The sequence below is a fragment of the Taudactylus pleione genome, unplaced genomic scaffold, assembly GCF_031769625.1.
Source record: "Taudactylus pleione unplaced genomic scaffold, aTauple2 ptg000483l, whole genome shotgun sequence".
In the NCBI taxonomy this organism is placed as follows: domain Eukaryota; kingdom Metazoa; phylum Chordata; class Amphibia; order Anura; family Myobatrachidae; genus Taudactylus; species Taudactylus pleione.
The window spans coordinates 3559702-3585173 of NW_028284885.1; the positions used below are offsets into that span (position 1 = coordinate 3559702).

Here is a 25472-nt window from a genome sequence, read left to right on the forward strand (position 1 = left end):
CCATGCAGATAGTAAGTGCAGACAACATCCTGTTATACACAGTTATACTATTGTACATTATATCACACAGACGCATTCACCATGCATATAGTAAGTGCAGACAACATCCTGTTATACACAGATATACTATTGCACATTATATCACACAGACGCTTCCACCATGCAGATAGTAAGTGCAGATAACATCCTGTTATACACAGTTATACTATTGTACATTATATCACACAGACGCTTCCACCATGCAGATAGTAAGTGCTGATAACATCCTATTATACACAGATATACAATTGTACATTATATCACACAGACGCATCCACCATGCAGATAGTAAGTGCAGATAACATCCTGTTATACACAGTTATACTATTGTACATTATATCACACAGACGCATCCACCATGCAGATAGTAAGTGCAGATAACATCCTGTTATACACAGTTATACTATTGTACATTATATCACACAGACGCATACACCATGCAGATAGTAAGTGCAGATAACATCCTGTTATACACAGTTATACTATTGTACATTATATCACACAGACGCTTCCACCATGCAGATAGTAAGTGCAGATAACATCCTGTTATACAGTTATACTATTGTACATTATATCACACAGACGCTTCCACCATGCAGATAGTAAGTGCAGATAACATCCTGTTATACACAGATATACTATTGTACATTATATCACACAGACGCATCCACCATACAGATAGTAAGTGCAGATAACATCCTGTTATACACAGTTATACTATTGTACATTATATCACACAGACGCTTCCACCATGCAGATAGTAAGTGCAGATAACAACCTGTTATACAGTTATACTATTGTACATTATATCACACAGACGCTTCCACCATGCAGATAGTAAGTGCAGATAACATCCTGTTATACACATACTATTGTACATTATATCACACAGACGCATTCACCATGCAGATAGTAAGTGCAGCTAACATCCTATTATACACAGATATACAATTGTACATTATATCACACAGACGCATCCACCATGCAGATAGTAAGTGCAGATAACATCCTGTTATACACAGTTATACTATTGTACATTATATCACACAGACGCTTCCACCATGCAGATAGTAAGGGCAGACAACATCCTCTTATACACAGTTATACTATTGTACATTATATCACACAGACGCATTCACCATGCAGATAGTAAGTGCAGATAACATCCTGTTATACACAGATATACTATTGTACATTATATCACACAGACGCAGCCACCATGCAGATAGTAAGTGCAGATAACATCCTGTTATACACAGTTATACTATTGTACATTATATCACACAGACGCATCCACCATGCAGATAGTAAGTGCAGATAACATCCTGTTATACACAGTTATACTATTGTACATTATATCACACAGACGCATCCACCATGCAGATAGTAAGTGCAGACAACATCCTGTTATACACAGATATACTATTGTACATTATATCACACAGACGCATTTACCATGCAGATAGTAAGTGCAGATAACATCCTGTTATACACAGATATACTATTGTACATTATATCACACAGACGCAGCCACCATGCAGATAGTAAGTGCAGATAACATCCTGTTATACACAGTTATACTATTGTACATTATATCACACAGACGCATCCACCATGCAGATAGTAAGTGCAGATAACATCCTGTTATACAAAGTTATACTATTGTACATTATATCACACAGACGCATACACCATGCAGATAGTAAGTGCAGACAACATCCTGTTATACACAGATATACTATTGTACATTATATCACACAGACGCATACACCATGCAGATAGTAAGTGCAGATAACATCCTGTTATACACAGATATACTATTGTACATTATATCACACAGACGCTTCCACCATGCAGATAGTAAGGGCAGACAACATCCTCTTATACACAGTTATACTATTGTACATTATATCACACAGACGCATCCACCATGCAGATAGTAAGTGCAGATAACATCCTGTTATACACAGATATACTATTGTACATTATATCACACAGACGCAGCCACCATGCAGATAGTAAGTGCAGATAACATCCTGTTATACACAGTTATACTATTGTACATTATATCACACAGACGCATCCACCATGCAGATAGTAAGTGCAGATAACATCCTGTTATACACAGTTATACTATTGTACATTATATCACACAGACGCATCCACCATGCAGATAGTAAGTGCAGACAACATCCTGTTATACACAGATATACTATTGTACATTATATCACACAGACGCATTTACCATGCAGATAGTAAGTGCAGATAACATCCTGTTATACACAGTTATACTATTGTACATTATATCACACAGACGCATCCACCATGCAGATAGTAAGTGCAGATAACATCCTGTTATACAAAGTTATACTATTGTACATTATATCACACAGACGCATCCACCATGCAGATAGTAAGTGCAGATAACATCCTGTTATACACAGTTATACTATTGTACATTATATCACACAGACGCATCCACCATGCAGATAGTAAGTGCAGACAACATCCTGTTATACACAGATATACTATTGTACATTATATCACACAGACGCATACACCATGCAGATAGTAAGTGCAGACAACATCCTGTTATACACAGATATACTATTGTACATTATATCACACAGACGCTTCCACCATGCAGATAGTAAGGGCAGACAACATCCTCTTATACACAGTTATACTATTGTACATTATATCACACAGACGCATCCACCATGCAGATAGTAAGTGCAGATAACATCCTGTTATACACAAATATACTATTGTACATTATATCACACAGACGCAGCCACCATGTAGATAGTAAGTGCAGATAACATCCTGTTATACACAGTTATACTATTGTACATTATATCACACAGACGCATCCACCATGCAGATAGTAAGTGCAGATAACATCCTGTTATACACAGTTATACTATTGTACATTATATCACACAGACGCATACACCATGCAGATAGTAAGTGCAGACAACATCCTGTTATACACAGATATACTATTGTACATTATATCACACAGACGCATTTACCATGCAGATAGTAAGTGCAGATAACATCCTGTTATACACAGATATACTATTGTACATTATATCACACAGACGCTTCCACCATACAGATAGTAAGGGCAGATAACATCCTGTTATACACAGATATACTATTGTACATTATATCACACAGACGCATTCACCATGCAGATAGTAAGTGCAGATAAGATCCTGTTATACACAGTTATACTATTGTACATTATATCACACAGACGCATCCACCATGCAGATAGTAAGTGCAAATAACATCCTGTTATACACAGTTATACTATTGTACATTATATCACACAGACGCATTCACCATGCAGATAGTAAGTGCAGATAACATCCTGTTATACACAGTTATACTATTGTACATTATATCACACAGACGCATTCACCAAGCAGATAGTAAGTGCAGATAATATCCTGTTATACACAGTTATACTATTGTACATTATATCACACAGATGCATTCACCATGCAGATAGTAAGTGCAGACAACATCCTGTTATACACAGATATACTATTGTACATTATATCACACAGACGCATACGCCATGCAGATAGTAAGTGCAGAAAACATCCTGTTATACACAGATATAATATTGTACATTATATCACACAGACGCATCCACCATGCAGATAGTAAGTGCAGACAACATCCTGTTATACACAGATATACTATTGTACATTATATCACACAGACGCATTCACCATGCAGATAGTAAGTGCAGACAACATCCTGTTATACACAGTTATACTATTGTACATTATATCACACAGACGCATACGCCATGCAGATAGTAAGTGCATACAACATCCTGTTATACACAGATATACTATTGTACATTATATCACACAGACGCATACGCCATGCAGATAGTAAGTGCATACAACATCCTGTTATACACAGTTATACTATTGTACATTATATCACACAGACGCATCCACCATGCAGATAGTAAGTGCAGATAACATCCTGTTATACACAGTTATACTATTGTACATTATATCACACAGACGCATACACCATGCAGATAGTAAGTGCAGATAACATCCTGTTATACACAGTTATACTATTGCACATTATATCACACAGACGCATCCACCATGCAGATAGTAAGTGCAGATAACATCCTGTTATACACAGTTATACTATTGTACATTATATCACACAGACGCTTCCACCATGCAGATAGTAAGTGCAGACAACATCCTGTTATACACAGTTATACTATTGTACATTATATCACACAGACACATCCACCATGCAGATAGTAAGTGCAGATAACATCCTGTTATACACATACTATTGTACATTATATCACACAGACGCATCCACCATGCAGATAGTAAGTGCAGATAACATCCTGTTATACACAGTTATACTATTGTACATTATATCACACAGACGCAGCCACCATGCAGATAGTAAGTGCAGATAACATCCTGTTATACACAGATATACTATTGTACATTATATCACACAGACGCAGCCACCATGCAGATAGTAAGTGCAGATAACATCCTGTTATACACAGTTATACTATTGTACATTATATCACACAGACGCATCCACCATGCAGATAGTAAGTGCAGACAACATCCTGTTATACACAGTTATACTATTGTACATTATATCACACAGACGCATACACCATGCAGATAGTAAGTGCAGATAACATCCTGTTATACACAGTTATACTATTGTACATTATATCACACAGACGCATCCACCATGCAGATAGTAAGTGCAGATAACATCCTGTTATACACAGATATACTATTGTACATTATATCACACAGACGCATTCACCATGCAGATAGTAAGTGCAGATAACATCCTGTTATACACAGATATACTATTGTACATTATATCACACAGACGCTTCCACCATGCAGATAGTAAGTGCAGATAACATCCTGTTATACACAGATATACTATTGTACATTATATCACACAGACGCATTCACCATGCAGATAGTAAGTGCAGATAACATCCTGTTATACACAGATATACTATTGTACATTATATCACACAGATGCATCCACCATGCAGATAGTAAGTGCAGATAACATCCTGTTATACACAGTTATACTATTGTACATTATATCACACAGACGCTTCCACCATGCAGATAGTAAGTGCAGATAACATCCTGTTATACACAGTTATACTATTGTACATTATATCACACAGACGCTTCCACCATGCAGATAGTAAGTGCAGACAACATCCTGTTATACACAGTTATACTATTGTACATTATATCACACAGACGCTTCCACCATGCAGATAGTAAGTGCAGACAACATCCTGTTATACACAGATATACTATTGTACATTATATCACACAGACGCTTCCACCATGCAGATAGTAAGTGCAGATAACATCCTGTTATACACAGATATACTATTGTATATTATATCACACAGACGCATCCACCATGCAGATAGTAAGTGCAAATAACATCCTGTTATACACAGTTATACTATTGTACATTATATCACACAGACGCATTCACCATGCAGATAGTAAGTGCAGATAACATCCTGTTATACACAGTTATACTATTGTACATTATATCACACAGACGCTTCCACCATGCAGATAGTAAGTGCAAATAACATCCTGTTATACACAGTTATACTATTGTACATTATATCACACAGACACATCCACCATGCAGATAGTAAGTGCAGATAACATCCTGTTATACACAGTTATACTATTGTACATTATATCACACAGACGCATCCAACATGCAGATAGTAAGTGCAGACAACATCCTGTTATACACAGTTATACTATTGTACATTATATCACACAGACGCTTCTACCATGCAGATAGTAAGTGCAGATAACATCCTGTTATACACAGATATACTATTGTACATTATATCACACAGACGCATCCACCATGCAGATAGTAAGTGCAGATAACATCCTGTTATACACAGATATACTATTGTACATTATATCACACAGACGCTTCCACCATACAGATAGTAAGTGCAGATAACATCCTGTTATACACAGATATACTATTGCACATTATATCACACAGACGCATTCACCATGCAGATAGTAAGTGCAGATAACATCCTGTTATACACAGATATACTATTGTACATTATATCACACAGACGCTTCCACCATACAGATAGTAAGTGCAGATAACATCCTGTTATACACAGATATACTATTGTACATTATATCACACAGACGCATTCACCATGCAGATAGTAAGTGCAGATAACATCCTGTTATACACAGATATACTATTGTACATTATATCACACAGACGCATTCACCATGCAGATAGTAAGTGCAGATAACATCCTGTTATACACAGATATACTATTGTACATTATATCACACAGATGCATCCACCATGCAGATAGTAAGTGCAGATAACATCCTGTTATACACAGTTATACTATTGTACATTATATCACACAGACGCTTCCACCATGCAGATAGTAAGTGCAGATAACATCCTGTTATACACAGTTATACTATTGTACATTATATCACACAGACGCTTCCACCATGCAGATAGTAAGTGCAGACAACATCCTGTTATACACAGTAATACTATTGTACATTATATCACACAGACGCTTCCACCATGCAGATAGTAAGTGCAGACAACATCCTGTTATACACAGATATACTATTGTACATTATATCACACAGACGCAACCACCATGCAGATAGTAAGTGCAGACAACATCCTGTTATACACAGTTATACTATTGTACATTATATCACACAGACGCATCCACCATGCAGATAGTAAGTGCAGACAACATCCTGTTATACACAGTTATACTATTGTACATTATATCACACAGACGCTTCCACCATGCAGATAGTAAGTGCAGACAACATCCTGTTATACACAGATATACTATTGTACATTATATCACACAGACGCTTCCACCATGCAGATAGTAAGTGCAGATAACATCCTGTTATACACAGATATACTATTGTACATTATATCACACAGACGCTTCCACCATGCAGATAGTAAGTGCAGATAACATCCTGTTATACACAGTTATACTATTGTATATTATATCACACAGACGCATCCACCATGCAGATAGTAAGTGCAAATAACATCCTGTTATACACAGTTATACTTTTGTACATTATATCACACAGACGCATTCACCATGCAGATAGTAAGTGCAGATAACATCCTGTTATACACAGTTATACTATTGTACATTATATCACACAGACGCATCCACCATGCAGATAGTAAGTGCAGACAACATCCTGTTATACACAGTTATACTACTGTACATTATATCACACAGACGCATCCACCATGCAGATAGTAAGTGCAGATAACATCCTGTTATACACAGATATACTATTGTACATTATATCACACAGACGCATCCACCATGCAGATAGTAAGTGCAGACAACATCCTGTTATACACAGTTATACTACTGTACATTATATCACACAGACGCATCCACCATGCAGATAGTAAGTGCAGATAACATCCTGTTATACACAGATATACTATTGCACATTATATCACACAGATGCATTCACCATGCAGATAGTAAGTGCAAATAACATCCTGTTATACACAGTTATACTATTGTACATTATATCACACAGACGCATCCAACATGCAGATAGTAAGTGCAGACAACATCCTGTTATACACAGTTATACTATTGTACATTATATCACACAGACGCTTCCACCATGCAGATAGTAAGTGCAGATAACATCCTATTATACACAGTTATACTATTGTACATTATATCACACAGACGCATCCACCATGCAGATAGTAAGTGCAGATAACATCCTGTTATACACAGTTATACTATTGTACATTATATCACACAGACGCTTCCACCATGCAGATAGTAAGTGCAAATAACATCCTGTTATACACAGATATACTATTGTACATTATATCACACAGACGCATCCACCATGCAGATAGTAAGTGCAGATAACATCCTGTTATACACAGTTATACTATTGTACATTATATCACACAGACGCATCCACCATGCAGATAGTAAGTGCATACAACATCCTGTTATACACAGATATACTATTGTACATTATATCACACAGACGCATCCACCATGCAGATAGTAAGGGCAGACAACATCCTGTTATACACAGATATACTATTGTACATTATATCACACAGACGCATCCACCATGCAGATAGTAAGTGCAGATAACATCCTGTTATACACAGATATACTATTGTACATTATATCACACAGACGCTTCCACCATGCAGATAGTGAGTGCAGATAACATCCTGTTATACACAGATATACTATTGCACATTATATCACACAGACGCATTCACCATGCAGATAGTAAGTGCAGATAACATCCTGTTATACACAGATATACTATTGTACATTATATCACACAGACGCTTCCACCATACAGATAGTAAGTGCAGATAACATCCTGTTATACACAGATATACTATTGTACATTATATCACACAGACGCATCCACCATGCAGATAGTAAGTGCAGATAACATCCTGTTATACACAGATATACTATTGTACATTATATCACACAGACGCATCCACCATGCAGATAGTAAGTGCAGACAACATCCTGTTATACACAGATATACTATTGTACATTATATCACACAGACGCTTCCACCATGCAGATAGTAAGTGCAAATAACATCCTGTTATACACAGTTATACTATTGCACATTATATCACACAGACGCATTCACCATGCAGATAGTAAGTGCAGATAACATCCTGTTATACACAGATATACTATTGTACATTATATCACACAGACGCTTCCACCATGCAGATAGTAAGTGCAAATAACATCCTGTTATACACAGTTATACTATTGCACATTATATCACACAGACGCATTCACCATGCAGATAGTAAGTGCAGATAACATCCTGTTATACACAGATATACTATTGTATATTATATCACACAGATGCATTCACCATGCAGATAGTAAGTGCAGATAACATCCTGTTATACACAGATATATTATTGTATATTATATCACACAGACGCCTCCACCATGCAGATAGTGAGTGCAGATAACATCCTGTTATACACAGATATACTATTGCACATTATATCACACAGACGCATTCACCATGCAGATAGTAAGTGCAGATAACATCCTGTTATACACAGATATACTATTGTACATTATATCACACAGACGCATTCACCATGCAGATAGTAAGTGCAGATAACATCCTGTTATACACAGATATACTATTGCACATTATACCACACAGACGCATTCACCATGCAGATAGTAAGTGCAGATAACATCCTGTTATACACAGATATACTATTGTATATTATATCACACAGACGCATCCACCATGCAGATAGTAAGTGCAGATAACATCCTGTTATACACAGATATACTATTGTATATTATATCACACAGATGCATTCACCATGCAGATAGAAAGTGCAGATAACATCCTGTTATACACAGATATACTATTGTACATTATATCACACAGATGCATTCACCATGCAGATAGTAAGTGCAGATAACATCCTGTTATACACAGATATACTATTGTACATTATATCACACAGATGCATTCACCATGCAGATAGTAAGTGCAGATAACATCCTGTTATACACAGTTATACTATTGTACATTATATCACACAGACGCATCCACCATGCAGATAGTAAGTGCAGACAACATCCTGTTATACACAGATATACTATTGTACATTATATCACACAGACGCTTCCACCATGCAGATAGTGAGTGCAGATAACATCCTGTTATACACAGATATAGTATTGTACATTATATCACACAGACGCATACACCATGCAGATAGTAAGTGCAGATAACATCCTGTTATACACAGATATACTATTGTACATTATATCACACAGACGCTTCCACCATACAGATAGTAAGTGCAGATAACATCCTGTTATACACAGATATACTATTGTACATTATATCACACAGACGCATCCACCATGCAGATAGTAAGTGCAGATAACATCCTGTTATACACAGTTATACTATTGTACTTTATATCACACAGACGCTTCCACCATGCAGATAGTAAGTGCAGACAACATCCTGTTATACACAGATATACTATTGTACATTATATCACACAGACGCATTCACCATGCAGATAGTAAGTGCAGACAACATCCTGTTATACACAGTTATACTATTGTACATTATATCACACAGACGCATCCACCATGCAGATAGTAAGTGCAGATAACATCCGGTTATATACAGTTATACTATTGTACATTATATCACACAGACGCTTCCACCATGCAGATAGTAAGTGCAGATAACATCCTGTTATACACAGTTATACTATTGTACATTATATCACACAGACGCTTCCACCATGCAGATAGTAAGTGCAGATAACATCCTGTTATACACAGATATACTATTGTACATTATATCACACAGACGCATTCACCATGCAGATAGTAAGTGCAGACAACATCCTGTTATACACAGTTATACTATTGTACATTATATCACACAGACGCATCCACCATGCAGATAGTAAGTGCAGATAACATCCGGTTATACACAGTTATACTATTGTACATTATATCACACAGACGCTTCCACCATGCAGATAGTAAGTGCAGATAACATCCTGTTATACACAGTTATACTATTGTACATTATATCACACAGACGCTTCCACCATGCAGATAGTAAGTGCAGACAACATCCTGTTATACACAGTTATACTATTGTACATTATATCACACAGACGCTTCCACCATGCAGATAGTAAGTGCAAATAACATCCTGTTATACACAGTTATACTATTGTACATTATTGAGGATTTATTGCAAAAAGAGCTGTAGAAAAAACCCTCATTAAATGACTGCAGGGCTCGGAGAGCAAAGGCTCCTGTAGATTTGGACACATTTTACGTATGTGTATTTTTCCCCAAATAATAAAGCTGCAACTCAAGATGCAGCCAGCCAGGGGTGAAGCTAGGCTTCCTGTCACCCAGGCCAGAGACTCAGTACCGCCCCTTCCTCCAGTAGATAATAGTCACCATCTGCCTATATGGCTGCTGTATAATACACAGTACATCAGTGACCACCAGACAGAACCCGCCTCTGGGAGGAGGTGACTGTATGCTGGCCTGCCCTCTCTCCCTGCTCTCACTGCTGTCTTTGCATGATCAGGGCTGATGCTGTAGCAGCTCCAGCTTCCAAGCTGCCCCCTCTTTCACCTAGGGAACACGCCCCACTTGACCCCTATGGCCCCACCCCCTAGTTTCTTTCCTGCGTCCAGCTCTGTAAGGATAACGCATATGCCAGTTTTACACCATCATCATCAATGTCCCCCTCTTCTCCCATTACTCATTTTTCCTTCTCTTTTACCCCCCCAAGATCCTACTACCCCACTGCTAATCTCTCCTCCCTCACCACTATCCCTGGCACTTCACCCCACCTCCATCCACGTCTCCTTAATCTCTCTCCCTGCCCACCTCCTACTGGTTCCCCTCCTAGCTCTCAAGCCCGCATGATCTCTACACTCTATTCATCTCGATCTCCCAAAGGTATCTCATCTCCACACTATAGCAACCCTGAAAATCTCATTCACATTTCTCCTATCAACTCTGTCCCTCTATCCTGGGCCCTCTAGAATGCCAGATCAGTCTGTAACACACTGTCCCCCACCCATGACCTTTTCATCTCCAACTCCCTGAATCTCATAGCCATTACTGAAATCTGGATTTTACCCTCTGACACCACTTCTCTTGCAGCTCTCTCCTATTGGGGTCTCACCTTCTCCCACACCCCCCAGCTGGGGGGTCGCCATAGGGGTGGTGTTGGGGTCCTTCTATCCCCTGGTTACTCATACCAACTCATACCCTCAGAACCATCCCTTACATTCTCCACATTTGAGGTTCATGCTATACGCCTCTTCCAACCAGTACACCTCCGAGTAGCTGTCATTTACCGTCCCCCGGCCCTCCCTCCAAGTTCCTTGACAACTTCATGGCTCACTCACTTTCTCTCCTCAGACCTTCCCTCTATTATCCTAGGTGACTTCAATATTCCAATTGATATCCCCACACAATCCTCTGCCTCCAAACTCCTTACTCTCACTTCTTCATTTGGCCTCACCCAATGGACCTTCTCACCCTCCCATGTGAGTGAGCATTTGCTTGATCTGGTATTCACTCACCGTTGTGATATTTCTGCCTACTCTAATTCACCATTCCCCCTCTATGACCATCATCTTCTCTTTTAACTTATCCCTCTCTCCTTCCCCTCCTCTACCTCCCAGAGCCACCATCACTAAGCGTAACATTGAAGTTATCGACACTGCCTTCTTTTCTTCCCTACTTGACTCGCTTCTCTCCCCTATCCTCTCTTTATCCTGCCCTCAATAAGCTGCTTCCCTATACAATGCCTCCCTTACTTCTGCTCTTGACTCTGTTGCTCCGGCGATCACTACTCACCCACGCAAATCCACACCTCAACCCTGGCATTCCAAATGCACCAGATACCTGCAAAAATGTTCACGAACCGCCGAGCGACAGTGGAGAAGATCACGCTCTCAGACAGATTTTCTCCATTTCAAATTCATGCTGTCATCCTACAGTGCTGCCTTTTCCCTCTCTAAACAGTCATATTTCAAGAATCTCATCTCCTCCCTGTCCTCAAATCCCCAGCGTCTCTTTTCCACCTTCAACTCCCTCCTCTGCCCACCCCCTCTTCGTCTCCCCTCCTTGCTCTCTGACTGACTTTGCTACCTATTTTACATCTAAAATTGATTCCATACGTCAGGACATCATCCAACCAGTCCCCCAGCTCTCCACCTCCTCCTTTCTCGGAACACCCCTCCCCATCTACTTTACCGACTTTGACATCCTTTTCCCCTGTATCTGGAGAGGAAGTAATGGCCATCATCCAGTCCTCCCCCCCCTTCCACCTCCCCCCTTGACCCATACCCTCCCGCTTCCTTTACTGCCGCTTTCCTTCTGCCTGCTCCCATCCTCCCCACCTCCTTAATCTCTTCCTCTCTTCTGGCACTGTCCCTTCTGCATTCAAGCATGCCCTGGTCTCCACCATTCTTAAAAAACCTACCCTTGATCCTAACATTCTCTCTAACTACCGACCAATCTCTCTCCTCCCTTTTGCCTCCAAACTCCTTAAGCGCGTTGTTTACAACCGCCTTACCAGCTTTCTGTCCTCCCACTCCCTCCTTGACCCTTTTCAGTCTGGCTTTCGTTCTCTCCACTCCACTGAAACTGCCCTCACGAAAGTCAGCAATGACCTCCTTGCTGCCAAATCCAAGGGCCACTACTTATTCTCCTTGACCTCTCTCTGCTTTTGACACTGTGGACCACCCTCTCCTGCTGCATATCCCTCACTCCCTTGGTCTACGTGACACTGCTCTCTCCTGGCTGTCCTCCTACCTCTCTGACTGTTCCTGATCTGTTTCCTCTCACGACTCCTCCCCCCCTACAGCTTCTTACAGTAGGTGTTCCCCAAGGTTCTGTTCTTGGACCTCTCCTATTCTCTCTCTATACGTCCTCTCTAGGTGAACTCATCTGCTCTTTTGACCTCCATTATCATCTCTATGCTGATGATACTCAGATCTACCTTTCCTCATCTGATCTTTCCCCCTCTCTACTGACTCATATCTCCAACTGTCTCTCTGCCATTTCTTCCTGGATGTCCCAGTGATTTCTCAAACTTAATATGTCTAAGACTGAGCTGATCGTCTTCCCAACCTCCCACATAACCTCATTTTCCACTATTTCTTTATCAATAGTTGGCACAACTATCTCATCTAGTCCCAAAGTACGCTGTCTTGGAGTCATCCTGGACTCTTCCCTCTCCTCCAAACCACATATTCAGAACCTCTCACAGTCCTGTCGTTTCCATCTCAGGAACATTTCCAAGATCAAACCCTCATATAGTCAATGGTCATCTCCAGATTGGACTACTGTAACCTCCTCCTATCTGGCCTCCCCAATTCCCATCTCTCTCCTCTCCAGTCTGTCCTCAATGCTGCCGCTCGGCTCATCTTCCTCTCCAAACGCTCTACATCTGCCTCCCCTCTCCTACAAGCCCTCCACTGGCTCCCCTTCCCTTTCAGACCCCAATTCAAGGTTCTCACACTCACTTACAAAGCCCTCACCCATTCCTCTCCCATTTACATCTCTGATCTCATCTCCCTTCACTCTTCTGTCCGCCCTCTTCGTTCACTTAATACACGCAGCCTTTCATGCCAATTGATTACTTCCTCCCACTCCCGCCTCCAAGATTTTACCAGTGCTGCTCCCCACCTTTGGAACTCCCTCCCTCTCCCCATCAGACTCTGCACCTCTCTACAATCTTTCAAACAAGCTCTTAAGACCCACTACTTCATTAAAGCTTTCTAGCTCTCATCCTAACTTGCTGCTACATCTTTCTTCCTCCCCGCCTACCTCATCTGTGTCACTCCTATTTGTCTGCCCCTCCCTTTTAGAATGTAAGCTCTTTCGAGCAGGGCCCTCTACCCTCTCGTGCTTCTCCCTACTGTACTTTCATTTATCTCTTACTCCCCACTAGGGCACCTAACACTCAGCTGCTTATGTGGGTGTAAAGGTCGGTAATATATAGCTATGTTTATTATCCATGTCCGTGTCCTGCATTATATTGTACTGTAAGTTGCTGGTTACTTATTTGTTTATGTACTATGTAAGGCGCTGCGCAACACTTGTGGTGCCATATAAATAAATAATAATAATAATAATGTGTGTTTCGCACTAAGGAATGATCACCTGCAAGATAGGCACCTCCTGACAAGCGTATATATTACTGTACTGCGCAAGCGTTTGCATGACCTTTCTCCCCTGTTCCGCCCCTCTTACAGTTGGGAGGTATAAGCACAAGACTATTAAATCTGCAAATTAATTAAAAACTTGTTCACAGTATGAAGAAGCAATAATAAAATATGCACATGACAAGTCCAACACCCTATCAGGAACTGAGCTGGAAAGAGTGGAGGGCAGTAAAAATCGCGACGCTGCTTTAATGCAAGTTGAGTTGCACTCTCACCATTTATCTTTAGATGCTGCAGGATTCGGGGAGGAGGGGCTTGTCTGCGCCAATATTTTGGTAATACACAGCACTCCGTTCCTGAGAAGCAGCGCGTGAAATATTTACCTGAACTGGGAGAATACTGGTATGTTCTTAATGGCGGAGTATTTCTCCCTCTCATATAACCACTCAGTAACGGGGACAGTCTCCATATTCTCCACTCTGGTCTCCATATAGACCTAGATTAACAAGGAAAACATTTTATTCTGTCACAAACTACTAACAATTCTATAGATAACTTTAAGGTCTAACAAGAGGGCGATGTTCTGGGCACAGAATGGGCCTGACTCAGAGCCGCTCGCTAGATGCGATCCCTCGCACAGCAATGCATTAGCACGCCCAGTATTTCTTAGTGCGCGATCACATAGTGTATGCAGACACCCACCAGCCTGTTTTAAGATGCCCACTTGTGCACGTCATGTCCAGGAAGTGTTTGAAACCATCGGTACATCGGGTAACATCGGATGATATCGCAGCACTTGTGGCAGACCATACCCTGCTGCGAGCACTTCAGTGTAATAACCAGCCAGGTGACGTGCACTATGACGCTGTCCTATAATTATGCGCACCTCTAACACGCCGCTGAGATGCTCAGGCACGCCTGCGTTTGCACCTCCACTCCCCCGTTTTTAATGGCCAGCCCCTGTTACCACCTACAAACGGCCTCTCCTGTCACTCACTCTGCTGGGCCGTCTATGCGCAGCGAGCGAGTGCATAAGGTATGCGCACGCGCACTGCGATGCATACACATGTGCACAATGCATATACACTGCAAACCATCGGCAGCTGCCAGAGTACGCATCTTAGCGAGCGGGTCTGAATGAGCTCCAATGTATGAAAGAAATAGGCCTGAAATATTCTGCCGAGCCGCAGGTTGCAATGGACCCACTATAGTTATACTCACTAAATAGAAAGTAACAGCTTACAGCTGGGCTGAGAGGTCATATGGCAGCAACATTGTTTGTGTCATTTTCAGTGATATTCTAGTTACGCACTGCTATAAATACATGTAATAATGGATGTGCTGCATGTAATGCGACGTACAATACTTTCATACTAAAAATGATGATGAAAAATCTTTCGATGAAGAAGTACTATTCTAAGCAATAAAATAATCAAAAACTTTTTTTTGGATGGAAAAACGCTGACAAAAAAAAAAAGTTACTTCGGAGTGACTGTGCCCCGGAATCTGGCTTCATCTGTAACGTACTGAAGAAGAGTGAACCGTTCCAAAAAAAATTAACGTTTTCGTGATTATTGGGGTCTGAGGTAAAAATGAAACACTGAAATGTTCTGTTAAACGTTGATTTGGAATAGTAAATTCTTTTGGAATATATGTATGAGGAATAAAAAAGTACTGTACACTAGACATGACTGCATAGGGCAGGGGTCTTCAACCTTGGCCCTCCAGTTGCTGTGGAACTACACATCCCAGAATGCAGTGCCATAGTTTTAGCATGCTGTTATATCAAAAAGGTGGCAGTGCATGCTGGGATGTGTAGTTCCACAGCAGCTGGAGGGCCAAGGTTGAAGACCCCTGGCACAGGGGATGTAAATTAGTATGCCGACAGAAGGGATGCCGGCCGTCGAAACCCCATCGTCGGAAGCCTGACCCAGGACTAAAGGTAGGCTTTGAAATCCTGACGCCTATCTAAATCCTGACGCCGGAATCTCGACAGCCGCCATCCCAATTGAAGGTACACCGAGGCCTCTTAGCGGTTAGCCAACAGGGGGGGGGGGTTTAGGTTTAGGCACCACAGCGGGGTTAGGCTTTGGGGGTGGGAGGTTAGGGTTTAGGCACCACTAGGGGGGGGTTAGGGTTAGGCACCACTGCGGATGGTTAGGCTTTGGGGTTGGGAGGTTGGGTTAGGCACCACTAGGGAGGTGGGAGGGTTAGGGTTAGGCACCACTGCTGACGGTTAGGCACCAAGGGGGTAGGTTCAGGTTTAGGCACTAATGGGGAGAATTAGGGTGCGCAATGGGGAGGGTTAGTGTGCAAGAAGGGAGGGTTAGGGGGAGAAGTGGGTGGGGGGGGAATGCAAGATGCCACTATTGGCATTTTGACAGCAGGCATCCTGACTGCCGGTATTTCATACCAAGCCCCTGCATAGACCCTCCTTTTAAACATTTATTTGGTCTTAACCATTGATAAAAAAAAGACACCAAAACCTAACCATTGGCTTATTATTATCACCAATCATCCTGATAACCTGATCTTAACATCAACGGGCATGGTTGGACTGGCCCACAGGAGTACAGGGGAAATCCCTGGTTGGCCCCACCCTCCTCTTCTAGTTATCAGGTTCCAGACCTCAAACTATAGATTGTTAGACGGTCAGTTACTTGCTGGAGCAGGACCACTGATAAACATGGGGGCTTGGTCCCCTTCTATAGAAAATACACCAAGATTTGCCTAGTGGTTAGCCAAGCGCCTGTGGTAGCTGGCCACACCCCCTCTGGTGGATGTCCATGCTCCCTAAGCATGGGCCCCTACCACTGCATGCCCCAGTCCAACACGGGCAATGGGCACTTCTAGACATAACTAGGGAAGTGTCTGTATACCATGACATATGTAATGTAAGATCACATGTGTAACGATTATACAGGCAGAAACGTGGACGGATGGTTCATAAATTGTAGCCAAAGATAATAGCACAGGATGAGCTGTATAATAACCAGCCTGGAGTAAATGAAATAAACACAAGCGAGGAGATTTTATTTGCACCAAGTTTTCCTTCCAGAGTATAACTTCTTTTTCTTAATCTGGGAGCGATCAGCCATTATATAATGCTTCAGTTCCCAACCAAACATTAATGGCGACCGGACAGAGTGACCACCTCCAGAATGGCGATTACATTCCGGGGCGCACAAAGGGCACGTGATGTCAGACGGGAAGTGGAGCATGAGATTACTTGTGGCAGACCAGGGGGCGGATACACAACACAAACTCAAATCAGGCGCCGATACTAAACCAGGGGGCGGAGTTGAGCCAAAGTCCTCCCCCACCTTTGGTGGCATCCCATGCGACGACGCCAGGTAAGTGGCTAAGGAGCGATGATTTCTGGTTACATAGGAAAATAATATGACTTATAACATTTCATAAAAGTTTACCTTGGACACTTTTGAAGCACTAACCGTCCAGTACAGGTCGCAGTGAACAGCGGAGGATGCTGGAACCACCTGGAGATCGTACGGATCGTACCGAGCGGTGGAACGGTTGCGACATCTGGGTAGACAGTACACGAATTCCCCGCGGTCATCTTTCGTTTTTACCTGAACAGAAGTAACCAGACGTATGGGGTTGATTATCAAGTGGTGAAGTGAGTGGGAAGGGGAGAAACTTCCCATAGCAACAAATCAGCTTCTGCACGCAGGGTGGGTTTCTGTACCCAGAAAGCCCCCCCTGACAGTCTCAAGAGCAGGCACCATGTTATTAAGCCCCGCCCCCTCACGTCAAAATGATGCGATTGTGGGTTAATAAGGAAGGAGGAGGCGGAGTCAATATGATTCTATTAGATTGGCATCATTTAGCCCCACCCCCTCTCGAATGACCCGCGAATCGCTGCATTTTGCCACTAGGGGGAGGTGTCTAATGACATGGCGCCAGCCTGCCAGGTCCTGTCCCCGCAGCTGCTGCAAAGTAAGTGTAATGTATGTGTGACATATGTATATGTGTGTAAGGTATGTGTGACATATGTATGTGTGTACTTATATGTATACTGTATGTATGTGTGCATGTATATACAGTATGTGTGTGTGTGTATATATATATATATATATACATACACACACATATATATATATATATATATATATATATATATAATGTGTACCTATATGTATAATATATATATATATATATATATATATATATATATACACACACACATACTGTATATACATATATATATATATATTGTATGTGTGTATATATATATATATATATATATATATGTATGTGTGTACTAATATGTATACTGTATGTATGTGTGTGTGTATATATATATATATACACACACACACACACACACACACACAGTCAGGTGCATAAATATTGGGACATTGACACAATTTTTATATTTTGGCCTCTATTCACCACCACAGTGGCTTTGAAATGAAACAAACAAGATGTGCTTTAACTGCAGACTTTCAGATTTAATTTGAGGGAAATTACATCCAAATCAGGTGAACGGTGTAGGAATTACAACGGTTTCTATATGTGCCTCCCACTTTTTAAAGGGCCAAAAGTAATGGGACAAACTAAACAATCCTAAATGTAACTTTCACTTTTTAATACTTTGTTGCAAATCCTTTGCAGGCAATTACAGCCTGAAGTCTGGAACGCATAGACATCACCAGACGCTGGGTTTCATCCCTGGTGATGCTCTGCCAGGCCTCTACTGCAAATGTCTTCAGTTCCTGCTTGTTCTTGGGGCATTTTCCCTTCAGTTTTGTCTTCATCAGGTGAAATGCATGCTCAATCGCACTCAGGTCAGGGGATTGACTTGGCCATTTCATAACATTCCACTTTTTAGCCTTAAAAAACTCTTTGGTTGCTTTTGCAGTATGCTTCGGGTCATTGTCCATCTGCACTGTGAAGCGCCGTCCAATGAGTTCTGAAGCATTTGACTGAATATGAGCATATAATATTGCCCGAAACACTTCAGAATTCATTCTGCTGCTTTTGTCAGCAGTCACATCATCAATAAATACAAGGGAACCAGTTCCATTGGCAGCCATACATGCCCACGTCATGACACTACCACCACCATGCTTCACTGATGAGGTGGTATGTTTTGGATCATAAGCAGTTCCTTTCCTTCTCCATACTCTTTTCTTCCCATCACTCTGGTACAAGTTGATCTTTGTCTCATCTGTCCATAGGATGTTGTTCCAGTACTGTAATGGCTTTTTTAGATGTTGTTTGGCAAACTCTAATCTGGTCTTCCTGTTTTTGAGGCTCACCAATGGTTTACATCTTGTGGTAAACCCTCTATATTCACTCTTGTGAAGTCTTCTCTTGATTGTTGACTTTGACACATATACACCTACCTCCTGGAGAGTGTTCTTGATTGGGCCAACTGTTGTGAAGGGGTTTTTCTTCACCAGGAAAATAATTCTTCTGTCATCCACCACAGTTGTTTTCCGTAGTCTTCCGGGTCTTTTGGTGTTGCTGAGCTCTCCGGTGCATTCTTTCTTTTTAAGAATGTTCCAAACAGTTGATTTGGCCACACCTAATGTTTTTGCTATCTCTCTGATGGGTTTGTTTAGATTTTTCAGCATAATGATGGCTTCACAGATAGTGACAGCTCTTTGGATCTCATATTGAGAGTCGACAGCAACTGATTCCAAATGCTAATGGCACACCTAGAATCAACTCCAGACCTTTTACCTGCTTAATTGATAATGAAATAAAGAGGGAATAGCCCACATCTGCCCATAAAATAGCTTTTGAGTTGATAGTCCCATTACTTTTGGCCCCTTAAAAAGTGGGAGGCACATATAGAAACTGTTGTAATTCCTACACCGTTCACCTGATTTGGATGTAATTACCCTTAAATTAAATCTGAAAGTCTGCAGGTAAAGCACATCTTGTTTGTTTCATTTCAAAGCCATTGTGGTGGTGACTAGAGGCCAAAATATAAAAACTCTGTCAATGTCCCAATATTTATGCACCTGACTGTATGTATATATATATATATATATATATATATATGTATATATATATATATATGTGTATGTATATACAGTATGTGTGTATATATATATATATATATATATATACATACATATGTATGTATGAGTATGTATATACAGTATATGTGTGTGTGTGTATATATATATATATATATATATGTATATACAGTATGTGTGTATATATATGTATGTGCATGTATATATATATATATATATATATATATATACATACATACACACACACACATATGGAAAGATGCCGCATTTGCACCCGCTGCTTATCATTTTATAGAATGTGTTTGATAAATTCTACCTCAAAGATGATTGGTTGCTATGGGCAACTTCTCCACTGGTCCACTACCCCACTCATTTACTTGCTTGATATATCAGCCCCATAGTGATGTCATAGGAGTAGGTAACAATGATCAGCCTGGTTCTGAGCTGTGCGCAATTCTGTCTGCGAATACAGCAGTTATGGGCGAGCAGAGTCATAGAGATCTCAGTCATATATCCGCTCAGCGAGTGTAACTAGCTGGCAACTGGGCGTTCCGGAGTAGGATAAGTGTGCGCTGGGCATGGTCTGAGCATACAGGGAGTTGCGGGCTATACAGAAGAGAGCGTATGCAGAGATCTGTCCGTCTTCACACGGATCTCTTACTCCAAGCTTAGGGAACGCGCGAATGTGCGCTGACGATTAGAACAATGGCTTTAATCAGCGGATGGATGGCTCTGTGTGATGCGAGTCTGAATACAGGCAGAGAGCCACATTTATTCCTGAGCACAGAAAGCTCATATAGTAACTGCATAATATGTTACAATAAAGACAGAGGCAACAGAAACATAAAATGATCAATGCAATAATACACAAAAAGGCCTGATTGTGAGTCGGACGCAGCAGTTTCTGTGTCTGCAAATACCGCTACAAGCCCTTCCCCAGCCGTGCAACTGACTGAGACACCCACATTGCGCGTCTTTAGACCTGAAATCCCTCTTGGCGTGACCACTGGCGCGCACCGTCAAAGCTTTTACCAGCCCCATGCCAAATGCAGAATCTCCGTCAAAGTATGGCTTCCGGTGTAAGCGATGAAGAGCATGAGTTCATTACCGCTGCAGGGACGCATAGCGACACTCCCATTACAGGTCAATAAGGCGGACCATATCCGTGCGTCCGCATAGCCACCTCCCAGTCACGCTCCAATACATTTATAACACATTTCTAAAACCGTGCGCTTCAATCGCAACTGCGACGCTGTGCGCACGGATTCAGCTGCATCCACCATTGGCAGTGTGCGTCCGACTCAGATTTGCCCTTTCATACGCAAGGTCCGTACTTATGTGGCCTATCCATAAATCTGACAACTTTCTGCTGTTTCAGTTTGCATTGTACAGTACCTCCAGGAGCCGCTGATAGTGACCAGCCTTGTGTCTTCTAGTTTCAGGAGCGAAATTGGGAAATTCTGTTTTCCAGCCGAGAAGGGATCGAAGTCTGTGAATGTGCGATACTGCGCTGTCATCTGAGGGACAAAGTGACGGATATTATGTTTACCAAAACATTCCTGATTGTAGGACTACACGTTATAAAGTCCTAGTGACACATTACTGATTGTAGGGCTACACGTTATAAAGTCCTAGTGATACATTACTGATTGTAGGGTTACACGTTATAAAGTCCTAGTGATACATTACTGATTGTAGGGTTACACGTTATAAAGTCCTAGTGATACATTACTGATTGTAGGACTACACGTTATAAAGTCCTAGTGACACATTACTGATTGTAGGGCTACACGTTATAAAGTCCTAGTGACACATTACTGATTGTGGGGCTACACGTTATAAAGTCCTAGTGACACATTACTGATTGTAGGGCTACACGTTTTAAAGTCCTAGTGACACATTACTGATTGTAGGGCTACACGTTATAAAGTCCTAGTGACACATTACTGATTGTAGGGCTACACGTTATAAAGTCTTAGTGACACATTACTGATTGTAGGGCTACACGTTATAAAGTCCTAGTGACACAGTACTGATTGTAGGGCTACACATTATAAAGTCCTAGTGACACATTACTGATTGTGGGGCTACATGTTATAAAGTCCTAGTGACACATTACTGATTGTAGGGCTACACGTTATAAAGTCCTAGTGATATATTACTGATTGTAGGACTACACGTTATAAAGTCCTAGTGACACATTACTGATTGTAGGGCTACACGTTATAAAGTCTTAGTGACACATTACTGATTGTAGGGCTACACGTTATAAAGTCCTAGGTGCTCATTACTGATTGTAGGGCTACACGTTATAAAGTCCTAGTGACACATCACTGATTGTAGGGCTACACGTTATAAAGTCCTAGTGACACATTACTGATTGTAGGGCTACACGTTATAAAGTCCTAGTGACACATTACTGATTGTAGGGCTACACGTTATAAAATCCTAGTGACACATTACTGATTGTAGGGCTACACGTTATAAAGTCCTAGTGACACACTATTGATTGAAGGGCTACATGTTATAAAGTCCTAGTGACACATTACTGATTGTAGGCCTACATGTTATAAAGTCCTAGTGACACATTACTGATTGTAGGGCTACACGTTATAAAATCCTAGTGACACACTACTGATTGTAGGGCTACACGTTATAAAGTCCTAGTGATATATTACTGATTGTAGGACTACACGTTATAAAGTCCTAGTGATATATTACTGATTGTAGGACTACACGTTATAAAGTCCTAGTGACACATTACTGATTGTAGGGCTACACGTTATAAAGTCTTAGTGACACATTACTGATTGTAGGGCTACACGTTATAAAGTCCTAGGTGCTCATTACTGATTGTAGGGCTACACGTTATAAAGTCCTAGTGACACATTACTGATTGTAGGGCTACACGTTTTAAAGTCCTAGTGACACATTACTGATTGTAGGGCTACACGTTATAAAGTCCTAGTGACACATTACTGATTGTAGGGCTACACGTTATAAAGTCTTAGTGACACATTACTGATTGTAGGGCTACACGTTATAAAGTCCTAGTGACACAGTACTGATTGTAGGGCTACACATTATAAAGTCCTAGTGACACATTACTGATTGTGGGGCTACATGTTATAAAGTCCTAGTGACACATTACTGATTGTAGGGCTACACGTTATAAAGTCCTAGTGACACATTACTGATTGTAGGGCTACACGTTATAAAATCCTAGTGACACATCACTGATTGTAGGGCTACACGTTATAAAGTCCTAGTGACACACTATTGATTGAAGGGCTACATGTTATAAAGTCCTAGTGACACATTACTGATTGTAGGGCTACACATTATAAAGTCCTAGTGACACATTACTGATTGTGGGGCTACATGTTATAAAGTCCTAGTGACACACTACTGATTGTAGGGCTACACGTTATAAAGTCCTAGTGATATATTACTGATTGTAGGACTACACGTTATAAAGTCCTAGTGACACATTACTGATTGTAGGGCTACACGTTATAAAGTCCTAGTGACACATTACTGATTGTAGGGCTACACGTTATAAAGTCCTAGTGACACATTACTGATTGTAGGGCTACACGTTATAAAATCCTAGTGACACTTACTGATTGTAGGGCTACACGTTATAAAGTCCTAGTGACACACTATTGATTGTAGGGCTACTACACATTATAAAGTCCTAGTGACACATTACTGATTGTAGGGCTACACGTTATAAAGTCCTAGTGACACATTACTGATTGTAGGGCTACACGTTATAAAGTCCTAGTGACACATTACTGATTGTGAGGCTACATGTTATAAAGTCCTAGTGACACATTACTGATTGTAGGGCTACATGTTATAAAGTCCTAGTGATATATTACTGATTGTAGGACTACACGTTATAAAGTCCTAGTGACACATTACTGATTGTAGGGCTACACGTTATAAAGTCTTAGTGACACATTACTGATTGTAGGGCTACACGTTATAAAGTCCTAGGTGCTCATTACTGATTGTAGGGCTACACGTTATAAAGTCCTAGTGACACATCACTGATTGTAGGGCTACACGTTATAAAGTCCTAGTGACACATTACTGATTGTAGGGCTACACGTTATAAAGTCCTAGTGACACATTACTGATTGTAGGGCTACACGTTATAAAATCCTAGTGACACATCACTGATTGTAGGGCTACACGTTATAAAGTCCTAGTGACACACTATTGATTGAAGGGCTACATGTTATAAAGTCCTAGTGACACATTACTGATTGTAGGACTACACATTATAAAGTCCTAGTGACACATTACTGATTGTGGGGCTACATGTTATAAAGTCCTAGTGACACATTACTGATTGTAGGGCTACACGTTATAAAGTCCTAGTGATATATTACTGATTGTAGGACTACACGTTATAAAGTCCTAGTGACACATTACTGATTGTAGGGCTACACGTTATAAAGTCCTAGTGACACATTACTGATTGTAGGGCTACACGTTATAAAGTCCTAGTGACACATTACTGATTGTAGGGCTACACGTTAT

The 25472-nt window shown here is 40.9% G+C and overlaps 1 protein-coding gene across 1 annotated transcript in view; it reads right to left on the reverse strand.

Moving 5' to 3' along the window:
• Positions 1-25472, reverse strand: part of DNAH14 (dynein axonemal heavy chain 14) — a 1015490-nt gene that overhangs the window by 976312 nt on the left and 13706 nt on the right. The window contains exons 5-7 of the mRNA XM_088449338.1: positions 22317-22438; positions 18339-18500; positions 15294-15406 (exon numbers count right to left, since the gene is read on the reverse strand). Coding sequence (XP_088305464.1) covers positions 15294-15406; positions 18339-18500; positions 22317-22438 — 397 coding nt within the window. The remainder of the gene's footprint in view (positions 1-15293; positions 15407-18338; positions 18501-22316; positions 22439-25472) is intronic.